The 13,446-nt window shown below is 32.6% G+C and overlaps 1 protein-coding gene across 1 annotated transcript in view; it reads left to right on the top strand.

The window, feature by feature from the left end:
- LOC143061181 (microfibril-associated glycoprotein 4-like) overlaps positions 1 to 12,481 on the top strand; it is a 42,803-nt gene extending 30,322 nt beyond the window's left edge. The window contains exons 2-6 of the mRNA XM_076233697.1: positions 2,871 to 2,999; positions 5,658 to 5,788; positions 7,079 to 7,175; positions 7,718 to 7,882; positions 12,004 to 12,481. Of these exons, the coding sequence (XP_076089812.1) occupies positions 2,871 to 2,999; positions 5,658 to 5,788; positions 7,079 to 7,175; positions 7,718 to 7,882; positions 12,004 to 12,251 (770 nt within the window). The 3' untranslated portion in view covers positions 12,252 to 12,481. The remainder of the gene's footprint in view (positions 1 to 2,870; positions 3,000 to 5,657; positions 5,789 to 7,078; positions 7,176 to 7,717; positions 7,883 to 12,003) is intronic.
- Positions 12,482 to 13,446: the final 965 nt, after the last annotated feature.

Below are 13,446 nucleotides of genomic sequence, written 5' to 3' on the forward strand. Positions count from 1 at the left end.
AGAAGTCGAAAATGTACACCTCACAATCATAACAACAGACAGTTATCCTAAAGCTTAACGAATCCGCGATACGGACTTGACCACAAAAATGAATCTTCATCCATGAAATAAGGCAAATTCGGGGTCAGGTGAATCCTGTCTGACGGACATGTAGTTTATAGGATCCGATATACAAAATGTGGGTATCCTATAACTCGTGATAAGTGAGTACTTCACATGACAATAAAAAGCTTCATCCTACAATTACCCAACTATTTTACATTTCATTTTCTGAAAATATCAATACTTTGAAAAGCTTAAACCTATTGAGGATGTTGACCTATATAGCTTTTCGCAATACCAATAACAAATATTAATTATGATATAATTGAAGAATAATTTGAACGTCTTCGTAGTATCAGATCTTTCACGATCCTTTTCACGATCTTCAAAAATGCGGTACGTGATCTTTCACGATCCGAAAAATCAATTTTTGTGTAAATAATTCTTTATTTACCAAGTTTCAGATTATGTTTATACAAAATAACTATGAGAACCATTTGATTAATTCAAATAGAATGCCCTTATTCGTATTAAAGTAGTTTTTCTAGTCGAATTTGTGAAAAAATCATGTTTGTTTACATTTTTTATGCAAGTGAAATGTTGAGAAACAATCTGCCTTTTGTTGTTTTGTAATAACTATGTACTTTTAAAACTGGATATTCTCACATACTGATCATAATGTTGAACCATTTTGACAGACAGTTATATTTTGTCGTAAATTTGTCTGTGTGATTAATTAAATTGGAATATGTATTGACCTTTCATATGTCTTCTCGATTAAATGTCTTTCACGATCCGTTACCAGAACTTTCACGATCGTCTCTCAATACTTGACCGCCGTTAGATATTCTTTCACGATCATTTCTCTCGATAAACCGAATGACACCCGTGTAATAGGCATGTACTTTCTTACGTTATGGATCAATGATTCTGTTACCTGTTGACCCGGTTGATTACTAGCACGTGCCATTGAACTCGACCATTTTAACTAAAACAGATTTTTTTTTTAAATTAACGCCATATATATATATATACTAAGTACTATATACATATTATATGAATTAGAAAATAAATATTATAAGGATACATTGTTTGAATGAAACTTTTTAAAAGGTGATACTTTAACACCGTCCCGACAGAGACTGAATGCAGTATTATGATCAGCTTTCGGAATTCGGAAAGTCTTTTTTCGAATTTCCGGATGTCGGGAATATTTTTAATATAGAGTAACTCGCACGAAAAAAATTAAACATACAAAAAAAAGCAACAGCTTCAACGGTAAACTAGGACATATATCAACAGACAACGAATTAAAGCAACTGTCATACATAAAACACAAATATGCATGTGTTAGTTTGCCTCCGCTGCATTTCTGTGGATTGTCTCATTGGCAATCATACCACATCTCCTGAGGTAACTTTTTTAGGTTACGTTAAGGATTTTCCGTTACTAATATTCAAATACGAAAAATAATTTCACCGGTGTTCACAACATTTTAAGGTTAAATTTATGGCATACATTTTGGAGTATATACAATTAATATACGCCCTTGCATTTCATTTATTTTCAATATATATTTATATAAACTAACATTTAATAAATACTAAACAACATGTTTAGACGAATAATTTATTAGTTCCTTAACAAAACAAGAAAAGAAATAACGAATCAACAGAAGATTTAATCTTTATTTTTTTTAATTAATCAAAATATACTTCAAATTCTAATATTAAAATACATATATACATGTATATTAATCTAAAATTCATTATCGAGTAGAAGGGGCGCAACTCGTGGTATCAAACCGGTATACTGAACGGATCTAAAAAGGGTCTGAAAATTTTGAACGTAATTTTCTATCCATGGTCTGTTTTGGTCTGACACGCTCTTAACGGGTCTAAACAACCCGCTAGACGATTCGGTCTTTTCCGTCTTGACATGCCTTGACGAACTGATTTACCTGATGAGGCTATCGATCTGAACGACGACTAAACGATCTTAAATATCTTGACGAATTTCTCTAGCGGTAAATCCAGTCAATCAAGATGTGATCAGACCAAAATGACCGTTTCAGACTGAAATCGTGCTACTAGTGGGCTGTCTATGCCACTGGTGGTAGAGTTTTTCTCTCCGAGAGTATCACCAGCCCAGTTGTCAGCACGTCTCTGCTGACAATAATTTCCATTGATATGGTTATTATTATGAAATAACTGTTTACAAAACTTTGAATTTTTCGACATACTAAGGATTTTCTACTCAAGTTATAGATTACCTTCAAGTTAGCTCTATTTGACAAAATGTTTAGGCTAGCGTGCAGCATTTTGGTTCTTATTTTTTATGAGTTTATTTATACACAGAAATTTTTGTATTTGCAATTTCTCTGATACTTGTTCTGGTGTTGGAAAGAAAGAATAACATTTCATGATGAAACAAATACATTTAGAAATAACCAGTTTAAAGACAACACTGAAGAAGTGCGTCTGAAACGCTTGGATGTATATATACCTTTATCAGGAGCGCTCAAATCTGTTTCCTTGAAAGCAAAGATGAGTATATTTTTCATGAATTAAATATCATGGAAAATCAAGACAGGTACTGTTAATATTTTCTATCAACGATGAACTCTAGTGTTAAATAGGCTAGCATAACCACATTAACAAGGGACTGTCCACATTTCTCGCTCTCTGTATCTTTCTATTTTTCAGGGTCCTCTATATATTGATTTTGTCTTTTCTTGAATATGCATTAAACGTTTTCATTTGAATTTAAAACAAACAGCAAACGTTTTATATTAGAGTCGAACATTTTATTTTAACCTTTATTTGAAGTTGTTGACCACCTGCATATTGCCGAAAAAGTTGCCGACAAAGTTGTGGAATTACTTTCCGATAGATGTGTATGTAAACAGGACAAAGAGAACAATGATAACAATAAAGGTTTGGAGGAAGAGTGTAAAGGTAAAACGTTAAAAAAGAAACTTTCACATTTACACTTGTTATACTTGTTTCGTAAAGTTAGATGTATCAATCGAACATACAGATGGTATTGTCGGAATTTGTATTACTGGGTTTTTTCGAAGTTTGTTTTCACTTATAATCCCTGTTACCATTTCGAACTATTCGAACTAACAGAAACTATTCATTTTGAAGAGTATTTGCTTAATTGAATTTTATTGAATAAAGTTTATTGGTGTGGTATTGTTTTATTCGTCTGTCTATGCACATTGTATATTGTCTAATAAATAACTTATCTGACTTTTTAGTTTAACCGCTGTGTCACATTTAAATACCAAAAACTCAAATTGTATTCGAAAGCGATATTGAAATAAATTATCTATATTGGGTTGCTAATCCAAATTGCACGGAGGGATCGAATCCTGAGAAGCAATTAGTGCATTTTGAATGTACAAATTCAGATGAAATTTGCAAGAGGAATCAAATTAAGGTCATTAGGGCAATTTCTGGGAAGAATCTCCCACGAATACACATTCAGTCAATTCTATTTTACAAGATGGAACAAAATTGGTGACTGTTCTGATACAATCAAATCTACCACCACGAATAGAAACATCTCGAAAGTCGAGAATCCGGAACAATATATCGGGTAGCCATCGTCGTTCTTTTTCATAACAGTGTCGGAGCATCGATGATGTCCAATAAATGTGAAAATTAACACACATAAAGTAAACACTGAGATGTAAACAAAACTAAAAAAAAAGAAAGTTGACAACGAGAAAATACCATTGTCATTTTTGCCGTACGATTCCAGTTTAAATTTTTCCACATGTAGTCAATGATATAGATATTGCAGAAGTATTCTTTATTTCACTGGGATATGAAATGCAAGCACTCGCTCAAATGTATGTTATTAAATGAAAGGCCATCACCAAACTATTTAAACAACAAAAAATTATGTCCAATTTTACCTGTTTTTGTGTCACCCGAAGAAACAAGAAATGAATGTGATCAAACTTGTCCGGGATTTGAATATTAACATTACGTTTTAAATTTTGCACCAAAAGACTTCACTAATCAAAATAAAACAATTTGCATATTAGAAAGACAATATTTATAGCTTTGCAACTAACAGAAGATTCGTTTCAGACGCGACCCTCCTTCTTATATATATTTTGCATACATACTCAATATTTGTAAAATTTGCGGATTACGCCATTTTAAATTTGTCATCTCTTTTGAAGTACAAATATGAAGTTGAAAAATTGGTAAATTCAATTCAAGAGTTTAAAACTTCCCAGTGAGTAAAATAAAGTCAAGTGAAATATGCCATACTTCTTTCAGAACTCAGCAAGATGCTTTCTCTTCCCCTATTGGGAAATGTTTATTTTTAAGAACTATGCTTCAAATAAGAACAGAACCAAGTCGATCAATAGTGGTGCACAGTTAGTACCAAGTGTAATATCAAATATTTGTTCAAGCTGATCAGTCCTCCTTATATATGATACACGATCAAACAGACTAGTTCCGATTAAAAAGTTTGGAATTTCGATGAAATCGCTTCAGATCATATCACAAAATTTGGGGTAATTTGCTAATTTGCATACCGGCCATTTTGTCTTATCATAATGACAGCCAATACAATAGGATTATATCAGCCCCTTAAATAAAAATGCCAATATGCCAATACCTATGAGTAATGAACAATTTGTTCGCATATAGGTGAATTGTACATGTTTTTATGCTTCTGTTCGTGTACAAATGGACATTGTCTACTCTGAAATCTTTCGGCCTTTTTAGTTTAAAAATCGGAAGCGTAACCATAGTATTATTGCTATATAAGATCATATAAAATGACGGAAAATCGTAAAATAGCAAAATTCTTTTAAAAATATGATGATTTCAACCTTCCCATTTCGTAAAAATTCAAATTTTAAGCATTTTCCTTAGAATTACACATTTGTTTTTGTAAATTTCCGCCAAAGGAAGTTTTTAAAGATACATTAGTTTTAGCTACATGATGGAAAAGGACTGGATTATCCGAGAGTCTAAAATAAATTATATTTTCAATCTTAAGCTAAGGGAAGTAATTTGATTAAAAGGGACAAAGTCAAGTGGTGCAAATCATTTGAATAAAGTACCTATGATTTTGCCTTATGTGGGTTTTGTTATTGGCATCAATATGGTTCTTTAAGAAGTAAGTGTTTTCGTGCTCTTACCAAGACGTAAAGTTGTTAACATCCTCGTCATTTTTTTATTGTTTCTATAATTCTCAAATTTGTTGAAAAAAAGTGTTTAATGAGAAGAATACGAGATAAGAATAAAAGAGTAAAAAGAAAGAAAAAAAAACTTATACCGTTGACATTCTAATTTTTGGCAAATTTTTAGTCAGTCTGTGATGAGTTTGATTGAAATGTTTCAGTTTCCACATATGATTGACAATGCTGATCTAGTAAACATCTACGCAATGATTTTAGATCGATCGAGGGGTTGTCTTTTACTGTGAAAATAATGTTTGTATATTGCATGATTTCTAGAAAGACTTTTGTGTTGTACATTTGAATACGAATTCTAACTTTAATAATCAATTACTGTTAAAATTTATAATCCAATTGACCATTTGCGCTGCATTTTATAAATTAACACAGGCATTAATTGCAGTTGAAAGACCATCTGACTGTTTTGATTTGGATAAATCTACATGTAAAAGTGGAATCTACAAGATTTACCCTGAAAAGACTTCTGGTTTCAACGTTTTCTGTGAAATGGAGGAGCATGGAGGGGGCTGGACAGTTGGTATAGATTAAATCAATTATTACAAATATCTTTTATTAATATCTACTGTTTTGAAGCAAAACTACCTCTTCTCGAGTTCAATAGATATCCTTCATTTAATGTCAACCAAAAAAGAAGAAAATATTTTTTTGGAATGTGAACAACAACAAAATAAATCATAATAAAACAAAAACGATATGGAACATAAAATTAGAAGTTATAAGACTTTTGTAAACAACGAAACTTAGCAATAGTTGGACACAATAAATTCGCAACCCCGAAATTGAAAATACATGAACATAATAATTGTACAAACTAAAGATCTGATGGTGTTTCATGTAATACAAATGCATAAACACAAGTATTATAAAATATCATTAAATTATGAAACTATTCATACTGTTTTATAAAACATGGGAAAAGTATTCACAGACATACAGAACTCCGAGGTATGTTCAATATGTAAGAGCAAGACAAACAGACAATTTGAATAATGTGGTATTAAACAACTTGACTTACATTGATTTGGCTCGTTTAATTTAAAAAAAAATTTAAAAAAATATTTACTTCCACCATTTGACAGAAGTATAATTGTTTTTTGTGTACAAGTTGTAATGTTGTTGAAATTATAGTTTGTACAGATTTTGTGTAACAGTTATCACTGTTTTATGAACTGTTGAACAAAAAGGATAAAGCAAGCACACAATCGTTTGCTTCGCATCCTGCTTATAAGACCACACAACGATTTTATATGGATATGAATATGGTAGAAGGAAACAAATAAAACTAGAATTTAAACCATTCAGGTATCCTCATTTCTAGTTTGAAGACAAGTAGAATAGTACTAAATGTTAGGTATATTATTTTGAATTCAAAAGATTAAACTCAACTGGTACATTTTATTATTAGATATACCTGTATCACCTGTTGCAAGGAGGTAGGTGTAAAAAAACGTGTACAACAAACTCACATCTCGTACACAACATATACATTTAATAAAACACAATACCATACTACGGTACTAGTAACATTTTCCTATTAAAGTACAAATCAGGTAAAGGTATAGATGCAAAGGTAGCTTATATGTTGCGTATGGAATGAAACGAGGAGTCTAAAGAATTGTACTAAGACTGAAGTTTCTTTAATTAGTTATACATAATTCATATAAAAACAAACATGTTTAACTGTTTTAATCAGTTTTCAGGAAAATACGGAAATTAATTTCAACCAATATTCTGTAACATTATGGACAAAATATAAACCTTGCTATATGTGTTTCACAACTGTTGATTCAAATTGATTTGTAGGTATTCCAGCGGCGGATGAATGGTAAAATCAATTTCTACCGAGACTGGGATTCGTATAAAACTGGATTTGGTAATATGAGCGAAGAACATTGGTTAGGTATGGGTTGCTAATTTTATGATTGTTACATACCACATTTTCAAAACTGTTGGGGTTTTCTTCTCTGCCTTTTGAGTTTTTGTGTATACCGTTTTAATAGGTATTCGCTTTCTCTTAATAGTACTACAATTTTAAGTCTTACAATAAATCACATTTCATGTAAATCTTTTCAGTAATAGAACGATTCGGGAAAATGTTGCTGTGTCTATACAAATCGTATCAAAAACGAAATAGGATATCCTGATTTTTATACATTATTGTCAATTAGGAAACTATCCATTAAAAACCTTTCGTTCTTTAAACAAAAAAGCTCTTTTAAAAATGACATTAATTTTCAATTGTAGGAAGATTCATAAATAATGGTTCACCTGTATACCATTGACTATAATTTTAATTGAATAATACACAACCTAACATATATATTACACTTGCTTTCAGCCTATTCACAAAAAGACGTTGTCTTATTTCCTTTCGATACTTATATGTCGAAATTTTTTCAAGTCCGTTTAAAAGCTTGGATTTAAATTAATACGTCTTTGCAGGAAACGAGCACTTGTATCAGCTGACTTCACAAGGAAGGTACATAATTAGGATATACATGTCAGACTTCAATAGCAATCAGAGATATGCTGAATATAGCCAATTCTCTATTGGTAGTGAAACAGCAGGCTATAAAATAGATGTCACTGGTTACTCTGGGGACGCAGGTGAGGAAATTCTCTTTACTTCAGTAGGTCAAAAATGTAGGTTAGAAAGAAAACTACTATTATATTGTCCGTTCTTCAGTGTGTCCAACAAATATATTCCGTCAAGATTTCTCCAGTACTACTGAACAAAATGGTTACAAATTTGGTAAACAGTTTGAAAAGGATAAATTGTAACAGGTGATCGTTTTTATGATTAGGGGGTCTTTTCACAAAACATCGTACGACAAAAATTGATCGTAAGTTATACTGAAATGTTCATGCCTTACTTGTATTTTTTCTCGTAAGATGTTAAGAAAAATGAGTCGCGTCAGACTTCTATCTACTTCCTGTTTTTCCAATACTTTGAATTACCTCTGGTGTATTCTGAACTCGATAACACATACATGCTTGTTTATTCAAGAAAATATAGGCTCAAAAATTTGAATTGGTGAATATTAGTTACATTCGTATCTAGCTCACTAAGCCTGCTTAATTCCTTCTTAACCATTCCAAATTAACTTAGTTATACACAAAATGTCGGCTTTTTTTCATTTGAAAAGATTTATAGCTATTTGTAGAATATTACTGAACTAGCACTGAAAAAAGCATTGAGATAGATAGCTAAACTAAAACTTGCGCTTCGGTAAAAAAGGAAGTATGCAAATCGAAAGGAAGAGATATCAGCATGAATTAGCCAGAGTGGACTAACGGCGAATAAACATAGTTAGAACAAATCTGACGAAAACCGAATGTTGTTTAATATTCATACGGTTGAGTGTACAGAATTATTATATTTATATATTTGTGTAGGTAATATATTGTCGCTTGTATCATTACGGTGCTGTTTCAATGACGTATATGTCTCCAAGAGAACGCAAAGAAGTGACTTATCGAAAACTGCGTAATATCAGTACAGATGGTATAATTCACGATTTGGTCAATTCGGAAATTTTTCAGAATCAAGAAAGACCTTTCGAAGACTTGGCGAACTTATATTCTACTGAGCTTAGTTCCATACTTGATAAACATGCACCATTAATATCTAAAAACTTAATACTACGACCTAATACCGAGTGGTATACAGACGACCTCCGTGTCGCTAAAAGAAACCGCCGCAAAGCAGAACGACGTATGCGGAAAACGAAACTGACTATTCATCGTCAAATGTTCCGAGAGTCTTGCATTACAACAAACCAACTTCTTATAAAATGCAAGAAAGACTATTTCTCCAGTAAAGTTTCCGAAATTGGACACGATCAAAAACAACTGCATCGCTTGACTAATGATTTGATGGGAAATAAAAGAGAAATATTTCTACCCGAGCATGAGGATGACAAGTTACTTGCCGACAAGTTTTGTGAATTCTTTGTTGGGAAGATCAGTATAATTCGTGACAGCCTGTCAACAACAAACACCTCCTCAAGTGACAGTAATCCTATGAGAGCTGACATTAAATTTGAAGGTAATCAACTAACATCACTGTCATCAGCATCCAATGAAGAAATACGGAAAATAATTCTAGCGTCTCCAACAAAGTCATGTGAACTCGATCCATTACCAACCCAACTTCTAAAACAATGCTTGGACTACTTGTTACCAGCTATTACAAGTATAGTCAACAGATCGATATCGGAAATGTGTGTTCCAACGCCTTTTAAACAAGCGGTAGTGAGACCACTATTGAAAAACCCGAGTTTAGACAAAGAAGTGTTAAAAAACTATCGGCCGGTCTCATTTACCATTCATATCCAAGATAAATGAGAAAGTCGTTGCCACTCGTTTTGAGAATCACATCACGTCTTATTCTCTCTATGATCATGTTCAGTTAGCGTATCGTGCCTACCATTCTACGGAAACCGCTCTCTTGCGCGTCCATAATGATATTGTGTGCGCACTTGATAATAACTGTGTCGTCTTGCTTATGCTTGACTTATCTGCTGCATTTGACAGTATCGACCATACAATACTTCTCAATCGTTTAGAGTTTTCATTTGGGATAACTGAAGAGGCACTGTTGTGGTTGAAATCATATTTGACAGATAGAACTCAGCGTGTTTCTATCGGATCGGTACAATCGGATGATATCAGACTCGGCTTTGGTGTACCACAAGGCTCTGTGTTGGGACCAAAACTTTTCTGTATGTTTGCCAAACCAGTCGGAGAAATTTGTAGGCGACATGGGATGTCTTACCATTCATACGCTGACGACACGCAAGTGTATCAAGTCATTAAACCTCTTGGAGACTGGTCGGACCTCTCCAATCGTCTTGAGAACTGTTTGTCGGATATCAGTGCATGGATGAGTATCAACATGCTTAAATTAAACAAAAGACAAAACCGAATTAATTGAGTTTGCACCAAAACAACAACTAAAGCAACTATCCAGTTTCCACCTAACATTCGATGGAACTATATTGACTGATGCTTCTTGTGTGAAAAATCTTGGATTTTGTTTTGACAAAACACTTAGCATGGAACAACAAGCTAGTGCAACGACAAAAGCATGTTTTCATCAGATACGAAATATTGGTCGCATTAGATCCCTGATTACAGATGAGGCATGTAAGACTCTAGTGTGCTCACTCGTTACATCACGACTAGATTATGGTAATGCGCTGTTATATGGAACAAATAGCTGTGTAATAACAAAACTACAGCGTGTGAAAAATACAGCAGCACGGCTAATAACGCGCAAGAGAAAATACGATTCAATAACACCTGTTCTCATTTCATTGCACTGGTTACCGGTTCATTTTCGTTGTCAGTACAAACTCCTGCTGTACATTTTTAAAGCAATTCATGGCAAGGCACCATCATACCTACAGGAATTAGTTGAACATTACAAACCTGGTAGAGCCTTGCGATCGGAGAAAAGCATGCTGTTACGGCTACCAAACGATGTTAGGACAAAACGCTATGGTGAACGACGGTTCGATATTGCCGCACCAACTCTTTGGAACAGCTTACCTTCATCCTTACGAAATGAACAATCTCTTGACGTTTTTAAAAAGGATCTTAAGACATATTTTTTCCGAAGTGCTTTCATTGATTTTTTTGTAAATTTTGAAATTTATGAACAATTTGTTTTACCAGTTGATTGTATTGTGAACTTTTACTTAATAATTTTTAATACTTGAGTCACTGTGTTATAATGATAATCATTATTTTAAATTTAAACAGAGGAAATTTTAAATTTTTCTTAACTCATTTTTATTTTTTTGAAACTTTTTACTTTTCTTTTGTTTTGATTAATTTTAAATTTTTGATATTTTTTGTGTGGGTTGTACATTCTTTTATATTATTCAATTTAACCGACAATCAATGTTTTCATTTTACACGCCACTGCTCAGAAATTGTATTTATGTGATTGTATATTTTGCTTTTACCTTATGTATCTTATTTTTTTTTATTCATGTTAAGCGCTTAGGGTAATTTTTCAAATTATATAATGCGCTATATAAATATTGTATAATAATAATAATAATATATCTCTTTATCTACAACAAACCCGGTCACCTTTCCTCGATTGCGGGAGATCGAGGGCTTGATTCAAATCCGAGTCATATCAAAGACTGAAATATCTTTATCTGCTGCATCTCCGCTAAGAACTCGACATTTAAAACTAAAATGAAAGTCTCCTAAGCTCGGTGTCAAGATATTGTGTCCGGATATGGTGTCATGTATATCTGTGCACTGCTGTTTCTTTGGGTACTAACGAGTTCAAAATCAGGCGCGTGAAGATCATTTCAAACGGTTATTTAAAAAAAAACCAATTATATAACATGATCGCCCCAATATGATGTATTTTTCACTGGACGTGCATACGTTTTGTTCGTTCTAGAAAGTGAGTTGATCGATTTCTTTTGAAAAACATACAAATTGTTTACCAAAACCTTCAAACCTTCGAGTGGTTGATTCTATTATCATAAGAAGGTAGCTGACAAACATACATATGCCGATAAAATAAAACAAAATTATATGGAAATATTAAAAACTTAGGTAAAGGTGTCTTAATTTTTCGTCTTAACAAAATATATTTGTAAAACATCATCTGATCTTTATAATTATACTTTTATCCAGTTTATAGTACTATGCTTTATACATTATGATCATAAGTGACAGTTGTATTATTAAATATGTAGGTGATGCTATGGAGTCACACAATGGAAACAAATTTTCAACGATGGATAAGGATAATGACATGTATACAGATAACTGCGCTGTAGCGTATAAGGGGGGATGGTGGTATAATTCATGCCATCAAAGCAACTTAAACGGACTATATCTAAAAGGAAGCCACAAATCGTATGCTGATGGTGTTAACTGGTATGAATGGAAGGGTCACCACTACTCACTAAAGACAACAACTATGATGATCCGAAGAACATAAACTAACATACATAAATCCTGAAAAAATAGAGAGAACAAATAATGACTGAAGTCTTCAATGTAAATTCTTAGATATATTCAGTCATTCAATCGTACATTTTAGCAGTAAAGAATTTGTAGAAAATGTATTCGTGACATTAACGATTCTGTCCTCTTATATAGCTCTTTATCGCTGTGATTATGACTTTATAGTTATCGGTAAAGTTAAAAATAAAGTATTCCAACATATAACTAATAATATTTCTGAATTTACATTTGGACGCTTATCGCCAACATTAGATCTCACATATCACATACCACATACAATGTTTGCATCCCTTAAGCTTGTATGCTTTAGTTTACAATTGTGTCTCTTTTGTTTCTTTTCATATCTGTGTAGTGTCTTGTCCATCCTTAGTCACTAAAAAAGAAAGCCGATCACGTTGTAGGGTTATAATATAAAAAAAAAATGTGGTACGATTATCAATGTGACAACTATCTACCAGAAAATAAAATGAAGTAGAAGTTTACAACTGTAGGTTACATTACATCCATTCAACAATATCAAAACCTATACCGCATAGTTAGGTATAAAAAGCACTGACATGACAAATGTAAAACAACTCAAACAAGATATATAACGGTCTATTTTATATAGTGCCACATGTGAGAAGAATATGCTCACCCTTCAGGAACACCTGAGATCACCCCCAGTGTTTTGTTGGTTTCATGTTGCTAAGTCTTTAGTTTTCTATGTTGTGTCTTGTGTTATATTATTTGTTCTTTTTGTATTTTTCGTTTCTAGTCATGGCGTTATGAGATTATTTTTTATCTATGAGTTTGACTATCCCTGTGGTATCTTTCGGCCCTCTTTTAAATATAAAAAATGAATGAAAAACAAATATGATATACATCAAGTTGATCAACAAACGACAGCAACCGAATTAGAGGATCTGTATTGGGACAAGAACATACTGGATGCAACTAGTTTGTTGGAACACTAAATTTCCGATGGTTTACTACTTTAGATTTATATAATTCTAATATTTCAGGGTCGGCTATTCTGTGATGTCATATCATTTGATATGTCTTATCAATACATTCACAAGATTAGCACTATGGCTGTTACACAAGAATCTAGATCTGCTTACTCTTTGATAGTCCCTAAGTCAACCCCGTTTTATGAAAGAGTTTGTGTTCATCAGAAGTTAGTTTTT

This window comes from Mytilus galloprovincialis, chromosome 1 (genome assembly GCF_965363235.1).
Source record: "Mytilus galloprovincialis chromosome 1, xbMytGall1.hap1.1, whole genome shotgun sequence".
NCBI classification, from domain to species: domain Eukaryota; kingdom Metazoa; phylum Mollusca; class Bivalvia; order Mytilida; family Mytilidae; genus Mytilus; species Mytilus galloprovincialis.